The sequence below is a fragment of the Octopus bimaculoides genome, chromosome 1 (genome assembly GCF_046866305.1).
Source record: "Octopus bimaculoides isolate indiv1 chromosome 1, ASM4686630v1, whole genome shotgun sequence".
NCBI classification, from domain to species: Eukaryota; Metazoa; Mollusca; class Cephalopoda; order Octopoda; family Octopodidae; genus Octopus; species Octopus bimaculoides.
Genome location: NC_142928.1, coordinates 96,131,592 through 96,153,552, shown reverse-complemented (window position 1 = coordinate 96,153,552; position 21,961 = coordinate 96,131,592). Strand labels below are relative to the sequence as shown.

Sequence of the window (21,961 nt, the reverse complement as noted above, 5' to 3'; positions counted from 1 at the left end):
TAGCATGCGGTCTACCGTAGTGCCGGTAGTCTAACCTGTGAAACGACTGATCTGAGTTAAACTACCAGGTGCGTCAACTACGCAATAGAAGAGTCGTCAGTTTTAAGTTGACCTTAATCCGGCTCAGGATCAATGTTGCTGACTAAAACATTTGTAAACAGTATCCTAATATGACTTCAGTCCATTGGTTGCAACTAGTAAAAGAATAGTTGCATGCAAATGTGGCATTGTACACACTGTATTGTATATAATTTCTCTTTAGGTCAATTATGAATATTTGATATCAGCCCTTTGAAACGTGAGGTCAATGTTTTTATTCGCTTAACGAAGATAAAGTGAAGCTAAAGATAATGAACAGGCATAAAACGAAAGGTCACTCAAACTATATTTTTCTGATTAATTGCCTCGGGTCCTGCTGTTTAATTTGTTTGTATATTTTCCCCTTAAGTTTTTGACAACAAAGCAAAATTGCTGAAAGATTAAGAAATATATTTTACTTTTCTTAACTATCTTATTTCAGTCATTGGACTGCGGACATGCTGGGGCATCGCCTTGAAGGTTTCTCAATGAAATCGATCCCAATACTTTTTTTTTTCAGTTTGTCGGTCTTTTGCCGAACTATGAAGACGTAAATAAATCAACACTGGTTGTCAAGCGGTGGTGGTCACACACACACGCACACACTACACAGCAGGCTTCTTTCAGTTTCCGTCTACCAAATCCACTGACAAGTCTGGGGCTGTAATAGAAGACTCTTGCCCAAGGTACCGTGCAGTGGGACTGAACCATGTGGTTGGAAAGCAAACTTCTTACCACTCAGTCGCCTCTTATTATTTTTACAAATATGAAGTTGCAGGTGCGTAAACTAGAACGAAATCGTTTAGTTACGATGCTTACATATGTAATATAGTGAGTCGTTGAAGGACCGTAAATAACTGAGATTATCCTTGCAATTAGATTACAAAACCTCCCTGCAGATAACTCCATTAATATAAGCTAATTAAGATTTCCGGAGAATAAAATAATGCAGCTAGGCGTGCATCACACATTCTTAAAGTACATGGCGAAATAACGGAGATGTTTCGACCTTTATAGCGCTCGTCAGCGAAATATTCCAACAAATTGGTTAGACCTAGAAGTTATCAGTATATACTGAAATAGAGGAAAAGTGGTAGTTGATTTTAAAGTTCTTATCTAATCAGAAGATTACGAAGTTAGACTCAGTTTAATCTAAGTCTTTCAACTCAGTATTTTATACACGCCAGATTACTATATTTATTACATTAGAATAAGGCGGTGAGCTGGTCGAATTGTTAGCACGCCGGAAAAATGCTCAGCAGCATTTTGTCCATGTTTATGTTCTGAGCTCAAATTCCGCCGAGATTGACTTGGCTATTCATCCTTTCAGGGTCGATGAAATAAGTACCCGTTGAGCATGGGTCGATGTAATCGACTGTACCCCTCCCCCAAAATTTCAGGCCCTCTGAATGGATAGCGCTCTGACTGAGGTGTTTTACATTAGCCTTGATGTTGGTATTCATAATCAGCGTCACTGCTTCCCATTGTATACTGCTGATCACTCGATATATTTAATTTCGTTGGAATATATTATTATATCGAGCTTTCCGCTTTTGTTGCTTTTTTTAACACTTGACTCAGTCATTGAATCACGATTATGCCGGGGCACTGTTTTGCCTTGAAGGGCTTAGTCGAACAAATCGATCCCAGCACTTATTTTTAAGTATGGCATTTATTCTAGCAATATTTTGCCCAATCGCTGAGTTACTAAAACGTAAACAATCCAACACCGGTTGTCAAGCGGCGATGGGACACACACACACAAAGACACAATTACAGCTATCTATCCATACTTCCACAATGGTCTTCAACACAGTTTCCATCTACTAAATTTACTTACAGCATTGGTCGGTCCGGGGCTATAGTAGAGGACAAGGTGTCGCGCAGTGCGACTGAACCCGAAATCACGTAGATTTCTATTGTATAACATTGTGCGGTCTAAATGTAGCACGTCGTGTAAATGTTTACATGACTTCTTGAGGTCGTTGACCTTCTAAAAATAGCACCCCAAATCTTTCTTAAATTACATCTTATCGTCTTTAGGAGGGAAAAGAGGGGGAAAAACACATCGATAGAGTTCTGGATACGCTATCTCTGAAAATAGGAAGAAATGGTCACGACCGCAATGTCTTGGATCATAGGTCTGTTTGATCAAGACTTAGGGCTAAACAACTACAGCTCTTAAAGCAAACCAAATACGAAAAGGGAGTTACTTTCACTGACAGTGCAATTTCTGTTGTTACGAGTTTTTGAACTTAGTTGACAACAATTTCTCAAGTTATCTCGTGACATCCTCCAAGTTATAAGTAGGCAACAATAAATATTACTTTACATTTTGGTCTATGTTTGCTGAAATGTTTGCTAGTCAGCATGTGCCATGAAATTGGGTTAGTGGAATTGTGTGAAGTCTGGTAAAAGCCTTAATGAATTACAACTGATTTAATTTTTTTTATTTGCAAGAAAATATTGAATAAAACGCTATTTCTCCCCCGCCTCCCAAATACGTGTAATACTATCGTATAAATGAAGTTCTCATTGTGCATATGAATTCATAATATCCGGGTATTTCTGACCAAAATGATAGCTACGGGTAAAGGAAGACTTATATAAGATTAAAATGCTTAAGTGTGTAATCCATTACCCAAGTATTTCGGATAATTGGAGAGAATACTTAGGTAACGATAGTCTGTGATCTCGGCAGACAAAATAGTGAATAAATTGCTTGGAAGAATGGAGAGGGAGCTGCACTGGAAAGGCATTTCTGCGGATGGTCATCTTAAATCCGATCTGAGTCGGCAGATGCGGAAACTAGGACTTTTTTTTTTATCCCTTCAGGTTTAAAAAGAAATCTATCGGAGGACAGCCGATACCTGTCAGCTTGCGATCCTTGTCGGGTGAACAAACCTTGGTCTGATGCCGCTATTACAGGTTGCCGTCAGTGAAATTATCGTTGCAAGTTGCTTCGGAAGGGAAAGATTGTGGTATACACGAGGTCTTTTAGTGTACCGAAGTGAACTCTGTTGTGTGAATGAAAAATAATTACTGTAATCCCGAATGTGAATTTGATTTATCTATTTCATGGTATTTTAATAAAATATGACTTTTCTCTTAACTAAAATTGTGACTAGTAACTATTTCCGCTCACCAGTTGACCTATACCTGTTGTTCGAGGGCCACCATTGATTTATATTGTGTCTTGATGATTCTGCTTCCTGAGAAATACGTCAAGAATACACGTGTCTGTGGAATACTTAGCCTTTTACACGATGCTACAATGAGTTGGGTGTGAGAACATCGGCAATACGCATCGTCGAAACTGACGGAGGATCGATTTATAACTCCGTGCATTTTTTCACTTTTCACTATCTTTTATGTTCATGATGTATTCGTCAATGATGTTGCTCGATCGAAAGAATGCCGTATTTTGTATATTACTGACTATAAGAAGCCCTTTCCTAATTTGTGGCATTGTGCCAATGTGAAAATTGTTCTAGTTGAAAATAGGTTGACCCTGTTACGTATCTCAAACACTTGTTTGAGTATTGTTGTTTTGTACTTATAATCTTAGCTGTTTATAATTAGCACACGCCTCGATGTTCTATATTATACATTCATATAAACGTGTGTGCGTGTGTGTTGGCGTTCATAGTTGTTGACGATCATAACACAAACATATGCGATGACTTGTTATTTTAGTGAACGTAAACAAGCTTATTTTTCGTTGAAAACTTCTCCCTCACAAAAACACATTTCAAGGAGCTTTTATCTCGATGTAACTCTACAATATCACTCTTTACGTTGATAGTACAGATAGACTGTACTATCAACTATCTTCGCTAATTATGGTAGTGATATTGACGAAACATAATTTGACACACAAAATATATTTTTTCCTATTCTTTTTTTCTTTTTGTAATAAACATGATTTTAACCCCAATGATAAAAGTATCTCTCTTAAAAAAAAAAATTAAATCTGGTATCGATCTGATTGTTTATTTTTTTCGTAGTAAAGCTAAAATTGTGTGCCGAGATGAAAAATTTGTGACAAAAATAAAAAAAAAATTAGTCTAATAAGTGTAAAACAACTTGCTGAGAACGAATATGAAGAAAAAAAATGCGCGCGCGTGAATGGGGGTGGGGTGGGGAGAGGGCTCGGACAAAAATTAAAAAAAAATTATATTATGTATATTGTTTAAATTAGTTGGACTGATGTCCTCATCTTGATTGTTACTTTCACTATGTTTTGGCTGTTGTACACTCCAGCCTTCTTCAAGTGTCTTAATTTCATTATTTGTAAAATCATATAGCATAAATAATTTTGGGCAAGCTCAAGTGATTGAACTCAACTTTACCTCAACATCACCTTCAGAATATATTGATGATCCATTGGAGAAAATCTAATAGACTCTCTAATACAGTGGTCCCAACCTGCTGCCCTTTAAGTAAACGGATTATGTTGCTCCTGTGAAGTTTTGAATTATACTTGAGCATAGAGAGATCACTGTCAGCAAGTAAAATAATATTCAAAGTGTGTATGGAGATTCTTATTTATTAGAGCCTTCTCATTACAATTGTACAAGCTACCTTAAAAATCAGTTTGACTGCATGACAATACTTTAGCATGATTTCAAAGGAACAGTTATACAACCATTAGCAATATCTTGCCAGCATTGTGTGCTGAGAGGAAGACTGAGAGCAGTTGTTGGAGGAAAGGTAGGCTGGCAGTGTGTAAGTTAAACCTGGAAAAAATCACTTGCGTGCAAATGCAAGTTGTGGATGCAAAAAAGAAGCTTGTTAATTGTATTGGTAAATTTATTTTGTAATTGACAGTTGTCTGCTAAGGTCATGTTAGCCTCCCCATCTCAGTAGGCTCTCAGATCACTTACTCATTTTATTTGTTCCTTTATATAAAGCTTGCTTCCCAATCACATGGTTCTGGGTTCAGTTTCACTGCATGGCACCTTGGGCAAGTGTCTTCTATAACTTCAGGCCAACCAAATCCTTATAAGTACTCTCTCTCTCTCTTTACATATATATATATATATATATATATATATATATATATATATATATATACATTTAGTGTGTATGTATTTGTCACCCTGCCATTGCTTGGTAATTGATGCTGGTGTGTTTGTCCCTGTAACTTAGCGGTTCAGCAAAAGAGACCAATAGAATAAGTACCAGGATTACAAAGAATAAGTCCTGGGGTCAATTTCTTCGACTAAAACCCTTCAAGGTGGTACTTCAGCATGGCTGCGGTCAAATGACTGAAACAAGTAAAAGAATATATATATATATATATATATAAATAATAATATAAATATATAGTTATATGCATATATCCATACATATATGTACATACCTACATCTATATGTATACATACATGCATATATGGGTACAGATGTAGGTATGTACCTACATGTATGGATATATGCATATATCTATATATTTGTTATTATATGATCGAACGCCACACATCCTTTTCCAAGTATATATATATATATATATATATATATATATATACACATACATACACACAGACACACACCTCATTGAAGAAAAGTTGTTTTTTTTAAGAAGTATATGGTTCAAAAAAGTTTGTTTTAAGTTGCTATTATTGGTGAAAGCTATATTTTTAATTGTTTTGCAAATTACATTCACTTCAAAAGGCAGAAAGTATCAGATGAAAGGCATGTGTTTAATGAAAGATGGACTTTCATTTGTTTTACTATCAGATAGAACACTGTCTTATCTATCATAAAACTCTATAGGACCTTCAAGGAGTTTAACCTCTAAAGATATGAAATATGACATTGACTTTATTGTGTTGCAATGCAATTGAGTATATGGACAAACAAAATATGATTTTAAAAAGTCCATTTCTTAAGAAATGAAATGGTTAAGAACAATAACAAAAACCTGAATTTTGTGTGTATGCCAGCTGTGGGTTTGCTATGTGTGTGTGTGGAAAGAGGAAACCATTTATGAATGGTAAATTTCTTACACAACAGAATATGATACAGATTAAAAATTTACCTCTAATAATAGACTATTAAAAAAAAAACAACTTTACCCCAGTAAATTGTTTTGCTTTCAAAATGTTAGTTCTTCAATAGTTATTAGGCATTTAGAAGATTCAAGCAGTGATCTTTTATTTTCATTATCTGAAAAGGCAGACAGTATTTTAATACAAGTTCTTCAATACAGTAGAGGCTACTTGTTATAAGATAGTGTTACCTAACAGTTTAGTGGATCCCAAACTTTTATTTTAAAAGAAATTAAATATTCTTTGCTTATTAGAAGTGGTTTTAAACTGCCACACAACCAATACAACTAATGTTATACCTCTGGAGATCAAAAAAGCACGGTAGCGATGGAAATATGATAGGTATATGGGGAGAGTGGTGGTGAAATCATGTCAATGATAGGAGTGGAGATAGTGGTGTATTAAATCAGCCAGTGTCAGAGATGTTATTGGTGTTTGTGTGTGTGTGTGTGTGTGTATATACATGGAGGAAGTTAAAATCACAGATAATCTTATCAAACAGTCCGTAACTATTTAAAATGAATTGAAAACTGTCAATTTATAACAAATATGGATCTTTGATTCTAATATTTTCTGCTTAATGATATCAGCTTGTTATTGGTACTGAAAAAGTTTTGTCCTCCAAGAAGTGGCTTCCACTGTTATTTCTCTCTGGCTCTGGATCAAAATGTCATTTCAGACAGAATATAAATATGATTTTTATCAGAGGCATTAGGGTTAGGGTTGAAATTGCAGAAGTTATGTGCTTTACAAAATATGGGAAAGTAACACATCAGAAAAATCTATTTTTGAAGTTAGACCTAGGTTGGGAGAAGTTAAAAAAATGTAACAAAAGAAAGGACAAAACATATGATAGGAAATAATGCTGGGTTGAAAAAAATTAGCCAGATCTTTAAAACAAATGGAGCAAGTGGTTTAAAACTTTACTGCAGCTTTCATCAATAGGTATTATTGTAAAGTTATTAAATTTGAAGTGTGTAAGTTTTATCAGGCACCATAGCATGTTTGAATCCATTTCAAATACTTTTATCATGGATTAGATACTGAATATAATATTCTGTCTCATTTTGAAATGAGGTGGTGACTTAGTAGAGGGAAAGTTTCAAAATGTTACTTTGTGCATCATAATGAAATTGAAGTGTTTATGTTCCTGTCAAGGCATGTGGCTTAGTGGTTACGGTATTCAGCTCAAGATCGTAAGGTTGTGAGTTTGATTCCTGGTGGCATATTGTGTCTTTGAGCAAGGAGCACGATGCTGCTCTAGTCTACTCAGCTGGCAAAAATGAGTTGTACCTGTAATTCAAAGTGCCAGCCATTTCAAACTTTGTGTCACATTGAATCTCCCTGAGAACTGCGTTAAGGGTACTCTTTTACTCTTCTATTTGTTTCAGTCATTTGACTGCGGCCATGCTGGAGCACCGCCTTTAGTTGAGCAAATCGACCCCGGGACTTATTCTTTGTAAGCCTAGTACTTATTTTATCGGTCTCTTTTGCCGAACCGCTAAGTGATGGGAACATAGACACACCAGCATCAGTTGTCAAGCGATGCTGAGGGGACAAACACAGACACACAATCACACACACATATATATATACACACATATATACGACGGGCTTCTTTCAGTTTCCGTCTACCAAATCTACTCACAAGGCTTTGGTCGGCCCGAGGCTATAGTAGAAGACACTTGCCCAAGATGCCACGCAGTGGGACTGAACCCAGAACCATGTGGTTGGTAAGCAAGCTACTTACCACATAGCCACTCCTGTGCCAGCCACTTGCAGGTTAATTTCATGAGCTGGCTGATCCATTGATTTATTCAACTGGAACTCTTGTTGTTGTAATTGACAGTGCCACAAATGTTCCTGATGGATGTTGTTTTCAGATAAAAACTGTTGTGGTTTAAAATTTTTTGAACATAAAGTTGCAAAACTATTGATACTTTTTGTTCTTTTAGTTGTTACTACCATTGGACTGTAGCCACACTAGACACAGCCTCGAAGTTTAGTCAGTCAAATCAGCTCCATTACTTATTTTAAGTCTGGGTTCAGGTTTAGTTCAACTTTGCAACATCTTTGGCTAGTGTCTTCTACTACAGCCCCTAATTGATCAATTCCTTGTGAATGAATTTGGTAGATGGAAAATACACTGATGCCCATTGTGTATGTATGTGTGCAAGTGTGCACAGATGCATGTTTGTGTTTCACTGCTTGACCACAGTTAGGCAAATATATTATTGAGGCATTGCTTTACAATTGGATACTTGTTGCTAACCTCCAACTGTTTTTCAAACCAGGGATCTCTTATTTTTCTACAGCAACATGACTTACAACAACTGTTGTAGAGCACAAATATAAACAAGCGCACACACACACACAGACACACACACACACACACACACACACTTGTATAAAGCATTAAATAAAAAGAAATATTTAGCGTATTTGTCTGTTATTTAGGGAAAGTATTCAATCTTAATTTTAAATGTCATCTTATTACTCAACCACAAATGTGACAGAAGAGGAAGCCTTGTGCAGCAACATCCTATCACAAAGGTCAAAAGCATTTAATTAGAAGAAAACTTAACAGGGACCATTAGAGGAATGGAGTAAACTTAGAACAAGTTTTACGTATGAGTATTTAATTTCCTCTTATAATTTCTCTCTCCCTCCCTCTTTCTCCCTTCCACTATCCACTTACATTGGAGTAGATATTTGTGAACAAAATACCATTCAAGTTACATTCCTTTTGAAGGTTCTTAATTTTAGATAAATCAATTACACAGAACCTAGGCTAGTAGTGTACAGAGCTTGATAATTAATTTTTAATTTAGTTGTAAATTTATTAAAGGGTTAAATGTTGCCAGATCATTATCAGCCTCTCTCCACCACTACATTAACTGTAAAATCAAATTTAATGGTTATTCTAGTAATGGTGTTAAATATCTACCAAAAAAAAAAAAAAAAATACAATTGGTATTTTCTGCAAGTCCTGTTGCCTCAATAAACTTGATTTACCTCTACAAAAAATAGTTTCAGACATGACATAGTTCAACAAAAGATACATTAATGTATAAAACTGCTTTCCACAGTTCAGGGTAATGAAATTTCGGGTGGATATAACTGATTAAACTGGAATAAACTGTTAAAGTAATTTGTTGAAACTTTTTCCCCTTACCATTGTGCCATATACATCTAACAGACATTACTCATTATGCTATTTATGATTGAGGTTGCAATTATTATAAGATAAATTATCTCAGCCATTTCCCAAAGAGGTGCATCTCACAAATCTTGTTTAGATATCATAACTTAATTTTGCTTAAAGTTCTAGTAATATGTACTTTAATAGTTAAATAGTATTTTAAGTTATTGATATAGTAATTAAAATTGTTAATACCTTTACTGAATGTACCTTACATTATCTAGGAGACTGGAATGTTAAGAATTTTGGTGACTGCAAAATAGTAAATACTGCTACCAGATAAAAGGAATGAGTGATTTACTACTTTAAAGTTCTGGTTTATTTTTCTCAAATTTTAGGGTGTTAAGTAGGTTACTGCTACTGCTGCTAATTATTTATTGAAATTTAGTTCATTGTGTAGGTATTGGCATGATTGTGTGATTAAGAAGCTTGTTTTGCAACCATATGGTTTTGGGTTAGTTTCACTGTACAGCACCTTGAGCAAGTGTCTTCTACTACGGCTTCAGGCTGATCAGAGCCTTGTGAATGAATTTGGTTGGTGGAAACTTATATATATATATATATATATATATGGAATCACTGCAGAGATGCTCAAAATATCTGGCAGTGTTGGCTATAGCCTAGTCACCCGTATTACGAACCAGGTGATACACGGAGGAGTCATACCCAATGACTGGTGTAGCAGCATCATAGTCAACTGCTACAAAGGTAAAGGGGACGCTTTAGATACAAATAATTACAGAGGCATCAAGCTGTTAGATCAGGTTATGAAAGTTACAGAGAGGGTCATAGCCCAACTAATTAGGGAGCGAATCAATTTAGATGAGATGCAGTTTGGGTTCGTGCCAGGTAAAAGCACTACTGATGCCTTATTTCTAGTGAGACAGTTGCAGGAGAAATACCTAGCTAAGGATAAACCTCTGTACCTGGCTTTCGTTGACATGGAGAAAGCCTTTGACAGGGTCCCCCGATCCCTTATCTGGTGGTCAATGAGGAAACTTGGGATAGAAGAATGGTTAGTGAGAGCTGTGCGAGCCATGTATAGAGATGCTGCCAGTAAGGTGAGGGTTGGAAATGAGTACAGCAATGAATTCCGGGTAGAGGTAGGGGTCCACCAAGGTTCCATCCTCAGCCCCCTATTATTTACCATAGTCCTCCAGGCAATCACAGAGGAGTTCAAGACAGGTTGCCCCTGGGAGCTCCTCTATGCTGATGACCTTGCCCTAATTGCGGAGTCACTATCAGAACTAGAGAAGTTTCAGGTGTGGAAGCAAGGTCTAGAATTGAAGGGCCTTAGAGTCAACCTAGCTAAAACCAAAATCCTAATAAGTAGGAAGGTAGATAAAACACAAACCCCTTCAGGTAGATGGCCCTGCTCAGTATGTAGAAAAGGAGTAGGTAGTAACTCTATAAGATGTACCCGGTGCAAGCTATGGACACATAAGAGGTGCAGCAACATCAAAGGCAGGTTAACTAGCAAGTTAGTTTTTGTTTGTGGCAGATGTTCAGGTGCAATAAAGACTGCAAACAAACAGGAAACAACTTCTATCTCATTCCAGGGTGAAAAACTAGAGGTAGTCGATAGCTTCCGCTATCTGGGCGACCAAGTTAGTAGTGGGGGTGGGTGCGCTGAAAGTGTAGCTGCTAGAATAAGAATAGCCTGGGCAAAGTTTAGAGAGCTCTTACCCCTGCTGGCGACGAAGGGACTCTCACTCAGAGTAAAAGGCAGACTGTATGACGCATGCGTACGAACAACCATGCTACATGGCAGTGAGACATGGGCTGTAACTGCTGAGGACATACGTAAGCTCGCAAGGAATGAAGCCAGTATGCTCCGTTGGATGTGTAATGTCAATGTGAATACCCGTCAGAGTGTAAGTATCTTGAGAGAAAAGCTGAACATTAGAAGCATCAGTTGTGGCGTGCAAGAGAGACTATTGCGCTGGTATGGACATGTGGTGAGAATGGAGGAGGATAGCTGCGTGAAAAAGTGCCACACCCTAACAGTTGAGGGAACCCGTGGAAGAGGTAGGCCCAGGAAGACCTGGGCTGAGGTGGTGAGGCAAGACCTTCGTACATTGGGCCTCACCGAGGCGATGACTACGGACCGAGACCTTTGGAAATGTGCTGTGCGTGAGAAGACCCGGCAAGCCAAGTAAGATCGTTGCCAGTGCCCCTGGACTGGTTCTTGTGCGGGTGGCACATGAGATGCACCATTTTGAGCGTGGCCGTTGCCAGTACCGCCTGACTGGCTCCTGTAGGATTTTCGAGCGAGATCGTTGCCAGTGCCCATGGACTGGCTTGTGCGGGTGGCACATAAAAGACACCATTTCGAGCGTGGCCGTTTTCGTGCGGGTGACACGTAAAAGCACCCACTACACTCTCTGAGTGGTTGGCGTTAGGAAGGGCATCCAGCTGTAGAAACTCTGCCAAATCAGACTGGAGCCTGGTGTTGCCATCCGGTTTCACCAGTCCTCAGTCAAATCGTCCAACCCATGCTAGCATGGAAAGCGGACGTTAAACGATGATGATGATGATGATGATGATGATATATATGAGTGAGAGGTGTATGTATATTTTGTGTTTGAGTTTGTCTGCCCCACTACTGCTTGACAACTGGTCTTGGTTTGTTCAATCCTCATAACTTAACAGTTTGGCAGAAGAGACCAGTAGAATCAGTACTAGGCTTAAAACTAAGTTCTGGGCTTGATTTAACTTAAAAACCCATCAAGGTGATTGCCTTGCCATGGCCAGTTCAATGACTAAAATAAGTAAAAGATAAAAGACAAGAAACAATTTATCAGTCTCTAACCAGTTTCTCTATTCCACAACAAATCACTAAGTGAGCATTTAATGCAGTAAATAATCTTTTTGGTTATATAGGTGAAATAAGTGGGGACATGGAATGTGAAGTTAGGTCTGTGTAGGGTTGTTGTGTTCTGGATTAAGGGACAGGTGTTGCTGTGGGAACAGGCAAAGGATCTATGTTGAGTGTAACAAGAAATGAAAGAGCAATAAGGCAGAAGGTCATGCAGGTTGTAGTCACATCTGCTGCAAAATGGTGTTCTGGGATAATGTGGAAAATAGCAGTATCAGATTAGAGGAGGGAAGTGTCATACAATAGTGTTTTGGAGAGGTAAGGTGGTGGATGATTAGTAGGTGAGAAGGAATGGTGGTTGGTGAGAGGGCAGATATGTGACATGAGAGTGAAAAGAAAATCAAAAGCACAGGTGTAACAATTTGTTGAGGATAACAATATTCTGTGGAGTTGCAGGCCAGTTGGTGCAACTTGGCACTGAAATCAGTTGTGGCTACAAGATGGTGGAGGCAGAAGAATTGATGATGCATGGAGGTGAGAGTGGGGTAAGATGAGGTGAAATCAAGACAAAAGTTAACAGAGATGGTGAGAGATGATGGATATACAATTTAGTGCATGATGGAAAGAGTTGTTGAAAGCAATGGGTGTAAAGCTGTGTTGTGGGATGATGCCCCTGTAATGTCTGTGTAGCTTGTTCCTTTCCCCTCACCTCCTATTCTGTCACATGACCTCTTCAACACTCTGTCTTGCTGTATTTCAGTCTTCTTTTTTCACATGGGCCTGTGGTTGAGAAGCTTGCTTTGCAACTAGGTGGTTTTGGATTCAGTCCCACTGTGTGGTGCTTGGGTGTCACCTACTATAGTGTTGGGTTGACCTATGCTTTGTATGTGAATTTGATAAATGGAAACTATGTGGAAGTCTGCCGTGTGTATATGTGTGTGTGTGTGTCCATTTTTGTCTCCCCACTATCACTTGGTAACTGGTGTTGGTTTGTTTACATCCCATTAACTTAGCACTCCGGCAAAAGAGAATGATAAAATAAGCCACCCGACTTAAAAATAAGTACTGAGTTCGATTAGTTTAACTAAACCAGTGGTTCTCAACTGGGGTCTGTATGGACCCTGAGGCTCCATATAAGATTTTTTGGGGACCATGCAACAAAATAGTAAACTGGGGATCTACAATATTATTTTAAAGGCTCCTGAAAATTTTTTTATCTATGTATGTATTGTGATAAACAACTAGGTTTCTTTCTCTAACATTTTACATAGTTCAACCTACACAAGTTAATGTGTGAAAAACAAAACAAAAACTTTGAAAGCAGTTCCTATAAAACTAGCTTTGAAACATCGAATGGCTATGGAGGTCCACCAGAATAAAATAGTAACAAAAGGGGAGAACCCCTGAACCAGGACTGCTTCAAAGTCGTACTCCAGCATGGTCACAGTCCAATGACTGAAACAAAAGTTAAAGATCTTCCTAATTTCTCACTCTTTCTGCAAATTTAACTACAGTCTGGGTGAAATTTTTAGCCCATTCTTTCATTCATCCCTCCGTCTCCTCCCACATCCACTGTCCCTTCATCTTGAATATGACCACCCTAAACAGACAAGACTTCTTCCATGTCCAAACCTATTTCATATGCACAACCACAAACATTATTTACTGTACTAAATGCCAGCTTTGTGGTTTGTTGTATTTTGGAGAAATTGGTTTGGGATTAGCAGATTGTTTTTGGGACCCACCTTTGATAGCCAATGTAACGACACTGGATAATTTCACCCTGTAACTTCAATTCTCCTGACCACATCTACCTGCTTTTAGACCATGGACCCACAGCTTGCCTAATTGGTAATACCACCCTCTCTAAGTCTCGTTCACTCACACACAAGTATTCCTTAATTGCTCCCAAAATACAGCAGAACATACACACTCTGAATATGTTTATATATACACACACACACACACACACACACACACACACACACACACACACACACATTCCTGTGCACAATTTTTTAACACCTCTCCTTTGGCTCTAAAACCCTTACATTATCTCTCTTAGCTCAAAATGCGAAACAAAACAAGGCTCCTTATGGCTGCACCCACTTTTATTATTTATTTCACTACTTGGCTTTCATTGTAAACATTGCTACCACATATCCCCACTCCTTTTTTATTTGTTCTTAGTTAAGATGCTATCTGAAATATTGGACTCTGTTTCTTCCTTACACCATTAAATTTATTACCTTGCATTCTTGTTTGTGGTCTTTTTATTTTTGAAACTTTATCTACATATAACCAGGTTATGTTAACACAGACCTCTAGATCAACATTGGGTTGAATTTACGCTATGAGATGACTGAAAAAGCAAGGCTGAGTCCCGGAGAGTCTTCTCTTTCATATTGCTTTCACTTACCAAATAGAGGAGAGAATACAGCCTCATTGCAAAGTTACAAAGTACTTTCATAGCAGCATATAGTTTCTACTCTGTAGTGCTTAATTAAAAAAAATATATATATATGTGTGTGTGTATATATATATATGTGTGTGTGTATATATATATATGTGTGTGTGTATATATATATATATATATATATATATATATATATATATGATAGGTGTCTTTCAGTTCCCATCTACTAAATTCACTCACAAGGCTCTGTAGTAGAAGATACTTGCTGAAGGTGTCGTACAGTGCAACTGAACCTGAAATCAAGTAGTTGGGAACCAAACTTTTTACCACAGAGCCATTCCTGCACCTAGAATACATTATCAATGGTATTTATTATAGATTTCTGTTAGCATTCACATTTGACACTTGTTGAAATAGAATGGTTTAGAAACGTTATTCTTATTTTGATGCATAAATTTGTTGTTTTTCTTAATGTTGTTTCACTATGTTAAAGATTTTGATTAAGTTTTAATTTCATCCCATAATTAAGATTACGTGTAACACTGAAACACTTGTCATGACAATATAATATTATAAATGTTCTTTTTCTTTTCAGTCTCTCTTCTGGATAATAATTTTTGGTTTATTTGCTGTATTTGTCTTTATCATAATTTGGGGCTTTAGCAAACTGAAAGCCAAAGGTAAGTTTTGATTTAGATATTGTATTTTAAATTTTGATTGCTTATGACTTTCAAATTAATACCTTTTGTAATTATTGATTGTCAGATACTACTCAAAAGAACTGCAAAATTAGTTTTGATCTGAAATATTTTATGCAACACTTTTTTTATTTTTACTAAGCTTTCATTATTACTTCTTACCAGATAAATAGGTTACTAAACATTTAAGAAAAATGAATATTTATTTTAGCGTACACACACACACACACACACACGATTGTTGCATAAAAAAAGACAAAAAAAAAAATGAGTGTTGTATGAAGATGGAATGCGGATAAGAAGGATTCTTTTTTTTTTTTTGTTTTATCAGAAGTAGAATGGAAGTGCACATGACCTTTGCAGGTTCTCCAAAAAGAAAACTTGGGTGGAAAGAATTCTTGAGAACTAGAAAGGGAAGGAAGAATTGAGTGAAGGTTAAGTATGGGGTTTTTGTGAGTGAGACTTATTGAAGATGGCTAGAGGAAGAGACAGAGGTGGTACATTAAGTAAGCTTCAGCAGAGGTGATATGCAACTTACAAGTTTAGAGCTGAAGCTGTTGTTAGGGCAGTAGAAGAAAGAATGTCTATCAAGCCAATACCTGTAGTGTGACGCTGACTAATATTTGCCTATCAGCCTTTATAATTTTATTTCTTTTGAGATGTGGTCTCAGCTCCACCACCACCATTGCCACTATCGTCCTGGATATGTAAGAGATGACAATTTATAAGAGCTGAAGTATTTTCTGACTTCGAAGGGGAAGTTAAATTTATAGAGCACAATTCTAATAATGTTCATCATTATCATTTAATGTCCATGTTCCTTGCTGTCGTGGGTTGGATGGTTTGACAGGATTCAGAAAGCCACAAGGCTGCACCACGATCCAGTGTCAGCTTTGGCATGTTTCCTATAGCTGAATGCCTTTCCTAATACCAATTGCCATTATATTGTGTATTGGATTTTCTCTTTTTTTTTCATGCCACTGGCACTAGTGAGGGTGCCCAGTAAGTTGCTAGACAGAAAAGAACAGGAAAGAGAAAAATCCCCCCATGACTCTGTGTGTATATTAAGTAGGGGGAGGTGGTTTTATACCAGGAGCTGAGAGGCTAAAGTAGAGAAGATACATGGCTGCTCCACATTATAAGGGTGAGTAGTAGCATTGGGAAGATTAAGATAAAGATGGATGTGATGGTGCACCAGAATAAACTCTCCAGGTAGGTGAGCATAAGAGAGGATCTGGTCATTAGACATTATTTGAGATTGTGGAGCTTAACCTTTTTTTAGTGATTTTGAAGACTTTTATTGCCTTTTTTATGCATAGGGAGAGGGTAGTGCAAGACTGTTTTACTGATATGTATAACAGTTATGTTTGGGTAATATTGTTGAAGGAGATTATGTTGACGTTACCTCTTTGAAGAATGTTCACAATAACTCTGTTCAAAGAAACCTTGCATGTTTGACATATGATGTATTAGTTGAATGGGGTTACACTTGTATTGGAATGGTTAAAACAGAACAAAGGAAGGCATCATCTGCATTGTTGTGTGTGTAAGGGTTAGAAATAAGTGGGATCACTAGTGCGCTGTTGCTGAAGTTATAAGACAAGACACTAATTATGTATATCAATGAAGAACAGGCTACTAATAGATTTGGTTCTTTGGAAACTGTATTAACTCTCATAAGGAAGAGAGACTGAAGGTGATAAAGTATGCAGTTGTGTGTGAGTGTATTTTTTTCATCCTTGTGATGTTGAAAGTGAGTTAAGTATTAGTTAGCAGTCAGACATCTTGCTTTTCTTGGGAATAGCAAGAGAAGGATTGAAAAGCTTGGTAAGATTAGGATTTCTATAGCTTGAGAATGCACTGTTTCAGAATAATAGAAAATGATTTTGACTGCTTAAATTGTTGGGATTGTGGTGAATTTTAGAAGCTTTGATACTTGATGAATGCTTGCATATACTCGTAAGACAGTCACAGTAGAATTTGAACAACAATAATAATAATGAAAACACAGTATTTCAGAATTTTTCATATTTAATTTCTATTATTTTTTTTATGAAAATCTTTCAGTTTTACCAAATGAAACCCAGAAATCCAAAATTAGGTTTCGGAAGCGAGATAAAGTTTTATTTTATGGGAGGAAAATGCTGAGGAAAGTAAGTAAAAGACAAAAAGGTTTTATCCATATTAATTTCTTTTTTAATTTGAAAAGTCTAAGGACAATTAGATGTTCTAATATTCAACATTTGCATCAGGAGTTAATTGACCATTACTTTTGAGTGTTAGATAATCCTTAATGTTACTCTTGGAGCATTGACTTCTTTGGTATTTACTAATATAATCTTACTAAGTGAATCATATTGACTCATCTAGTAAAATATTTTTTTACCAACATAAATCATGACCAATATCCTTTTCTCTACTTTTCTGATTATCTACTTAACCCATCTCATGCAACTAACACTTAGATCAATTTATTATCTTACCTCTATCACTTTTTTATGAAATATTAAATGCATTTGATACTCTTAATTAGATTTAAATCCAATGTCTCTTAACTTTTGTGACTCAGCTTCTACTTGGTTGCAATGTCTAACTGTATTAGTCAATAATGAGCTGCATACTTGCTATTATTTATGAAACAGTGAATCTGGAGCTAAAAGATGGTGTTGAAGACCCTATGATTCATAACATCAATTTTAAATCCTTTCCATTTATCAGCTCCAAGGATGCAGTTAATTTGCAGTTTTCATCATCATAATTTAATGTTTGTTGTCCATGCTGGCATGGGTTGGATGGTTTGGCTAAGGCTGGTAAACTGAGGGGTTGCACCACACTCCAGTCTGATTTGGCATGGTTTCTACAGCTGGATGCCCTTCCTAATGCCAGAGGTGCAATAGATTGCCTTCCCATTATCTCATTCAGGGGGATTCTTTAGGGGTAGGAGACTGTCAGATGCTCTGTTTTCTACTATAGAAAAAGCCATCTTGAAAGCCTGATTACCCAGTTGGTCTTGTCTTCATAACGATGCTGATGACTAACTGGTTGAGACTGAACTCTGTCAGAGGCTTGATTTAAATAAAGCCAAGTATATGTTGCATTTTTTAAAAATTTATTCTTGATTTAGGACATATGGTCTTGATCCTGTAAACCACTGACGATCATGTGAGTTTCTAATTAGCATTATTGACTATTTCCCATGTTTTATAGTGACATAAATTGAGAGGGATAGGCCTAGTCCAGTGCTTGTTCTTGTATCCAAATTACAGAGCTGTTCTGATGGAAACATGCAAACTTAATTTTCCCAGTAATGGACCAATATTGTTTCCACATCCTTAAATTAAGACTTCCATCACAATATCTACATCATTCATCATCATTGTCTTAATGTCCACTTTTCCATGGAATTTGTATAATTGTATGTATTCTTGGCCAAGACTCCACCAACCCAAGCAAGCATAGAAAAATGAATGTAACATTTTGATGATTATATTTCAGGTAAAAACTTTTACGAAAAACAATGTATTAGGTCCCAGAGGTCGAATGAAAAAGCGGCAGCTTGTATTGAAACTGGCAAGAAGGTAACTAATTTAATGTTTCTTGAAGTGTTTTTGCTACAATAATACTAATAATGATAACAGTAATAATAATGTTGATAGTAGGAATAGTAGTAGTAGTAGTATTAATAATAATAATAATAATGGCTTCAAATTTTGGCACAAGGCCTGCAATTTTGTGGGAAGGGGATTAGTCAATACCACCATCCTTATTTTTATCCTCAACAGACAAAAGTCAGCCTTGGTGGAATTTGAGCTCAGAACATAAAGAAGCTTGAAGAGATGCTGCTAAGCATTTTCTCCAGTGTACTAATGATTCTGCCAATTCACTGCCTTAGTAATAATAAAAATAATTTATTTGAGGGAGAATTGGTGACTATTTCATCAGGGTAAACATCTGTGTTGAGACTTGCTCAGCTGGCCTTGATGACATTGGTGGAGTTGGTAGTGTCCATTAAATTACGTTATCTGTTGATGAAAATCAGAATGAACTTAGAAAGGAAAATCTTAATCAACATTGTTATCAGTCTTTAGTTCCTTTTACGTTTGGAAAGAATGTATCTAATAGATGTACTAATTAAAGCAGAAAATATTACTGTAATCTCATCCACTGTTAAAAATACTTGATTCACTTTCTTCAGGAATGGTCTTACAAAAAAAAAAAAAAAAAAAATCAAAGGATGGTTTAAAATCAGGATGTGTATGGCTTAGTGGTTAAGATGTTGGACTCCTGATCATAAGATTGTGGTTTCAATTGCTGGACTGGGCAACATGTGTTCTTGAGCAAAACACTTCATTTCACATTGCTCCAGTCCACTCAGCTGGTAAAAATGAGTAATCATGTGACAGACTGGTATCCCATCCAGGTGGGGAATATGTATGTCACAGAAACTGGGAAAACTGGCCCTATGAGTATATATGACCCAAGGAAGGATTTTTATCCATTTATCATTTATGCTCCACATTGTGACTGCTGTATGTTACTTTTGTTGTTGTTTTCATGTCTTCAACTTAGAATACAATGTTTAAAGGCTTAGATTCATCCACTTAGAACAGATTTTAAACTCATATTTGTTGTAATTTTTATTTAAAATGCCTAGACAGGTGTTAACTTAGGAGTAAATAATATTTCTTTGTGCGATGTTTCCTTGCAGGCTTCTTGAACACAAGAAAGAGAATCATCCAAAATTGCTAGTCAAAGAACCTCCACGATCTTTCTTGGAGGTTGATTCTTCTGAACAGGATGAATCTGATCATAGACTTCCTTCTGATATTTTGTATATGCTCAGAAGTGTCAGGTAAGTAAATGTAATTTTATTCAAGTTAATCTTTTGTGTATTTAAAAAATTTTTTATACCAAACAGTATCTTTCTTCAAACAAATCTACAATAATTGTTTTTCATATAATTTGTTTCCAGTAGTAGGTTATCCTTAATGTAATCCCAATTAAGTTCAATTATATTCCAATATGGTTTAACTTTATGTAGTTTTCTTAGAAAAGAGTTAGACTATAATTATATTTTTCTGTTTTACTTACTGAAATAACACAACTTCTTGATTCGGAGAAATATTGCTTTTTATCATTTATGTAATTAAAAAAAATTTTAAGACCCTATTTTGCTTATTTTCATTTTAGTACACTGGTGTGTGTCACTCTCTTGGTTATTTCTCAGTTTCTTCTCATCATAAGTTTTGTTGTTCTGTATTGGTATTAATTTTGTATATGTAATTTCTGTAAGATTTTTCTATGCATGGAATGTTGGAAAATACAAGCTTTACAGTGACAAATCTTTTCTAAATGCCTTTAAAAACTAACATCAGTTGACTTCCTTTTAATGATTGAAATATACCAAAACTAATGTAGATTTAAAATAACTAGAATGCTGCTTGTTCCAAGTTTTTCTTGATGTAGTAAGTGCATTAATTTTTTAAAGTTGTTAGTATTATTTTTCTATTTATTTACCTGTGGAAAAGCAGCACCTATGACCTTTGTATCCCTTCTCAGACTGGTGTGAATAATACAGTTGTTAAGTTTGAACTTCTATAGTTTAACAAATAATAAAAGTGTGGGTTGCAGCTCTTGGAAGAAATAACTGGGCAAAGTGTTTAATATATGATAGGAGAAAAGAGTGAGGTGAGACATGTTAAGGATGAGAGAAGACTGGATCAAGTGAGCTGGTGTAGGTATGATAGGAGTTTGTTAGTATAGAAGAGAGAGGCCATTGTAGAAAAGAAACAAAGCGTCTGTGTTATAGCAGATTTATTTTGATTGTAATTAAAGGTGTTTGAGTGAATAGCAGCAGCATATTCATATATTCAAGCAACTTTCTAATGTGGATCAAACCGGAACTGAATGTCTGAAACTGATCTGAGCCAGAGTATTTTCTGTCTCTGGAAAAGACCCAACTTTTGGATGTGTAATCCATTAGTTTAAGATAGTACAGAGTTTAAGTTGTTGGATTACATAGTCCTAAGTTCAAATCTTACTATAGCCATAACGTTGTGAATCTCAAATAAGAATATAACTTTACTTGTTCTTATTTACCCTGACAACAGGTTCCATTCCTACTTTACAAAAGAAACTCCTCATTTCTACTGGCTAGGGAATTTTCAATAAATATGATATTTGAATTATTTTTTTATTTTATATGAATTATGGTGCATTGTGTTACTTAACATTTGATTTGCCAGAGTTATTGTATACATAAATAAAAGAATAAGAATTATTTTAAATTCTCACAAGCATTATACTGGTGTTTCATTCTTCATTTATTCATTTTTCTACTCAGGGTGTTTGGACATCTTCAAAAAGATTTGTTTTTAGAGCTTTGCCGAGATTTTGAACGAAAGTTTATACCAGCAAATAGTTATCTGTTTCGCATTGGTGACAATGACGACAGTATATATGTAGTGGAAAGTGGCAAAATTAATGTCTGCTTCACTGAAAGTGTAAGTTGTTGCTTTATTCTTCAGTTTTTACTTCATTGGTAACACTTTTATCAATTTGAGAATTTGACAAGCATGTCTGTGTTGTGAGAAGTTTACTTCCAAATCACATGGTCTTTGGTTCAGTCTCACTGTGTGGCTCCTTGGGCAAGTGTCTTCTATTATAGCTCTAGGCCTGTCCAAGCCTTGTGAGTAGATC

General features: G+C 36.2%; 1 protein-coding gene across 1 annotated transcript in view; it reads left to right on the top strand.

Annotated features, from left to right (window-relative positions):
* The window catches only part of LOC106876024 (patatin-like phospholipase domain-containing protein 7), an 81,863-nt gene that overhangs the window by 4,356 nt on the left and 55,546 nt on the right, over positions 1 to 21,961 (top strand). Inside the window, exons 2-6 of the mRNA XM_014924399.3 lie at positions 15,160 to 15,244; positions 17,330 to 17,415; positions 18,758 to 18,840; positions 19,971 to 20,114; positions 21,606 to 21,765. Of these exons, the coding sequence (XP_014779885.1) occupies positions 15,160 to 15,244; positions 17,330 to 17,415; positions 18,758 to 18,840; positions 19,971 to 20,114; positions 21,606 to 21,765 (558 nt within the window). The remainder of the gene's footprint in view (positions 1 to 15,159; positions 15,245 to 17,329; positions 17,416 to 18,757; positions 18,841 to 19,970; positions 20,115 to 21,605; positions 21,766 to 21,961) is intronic.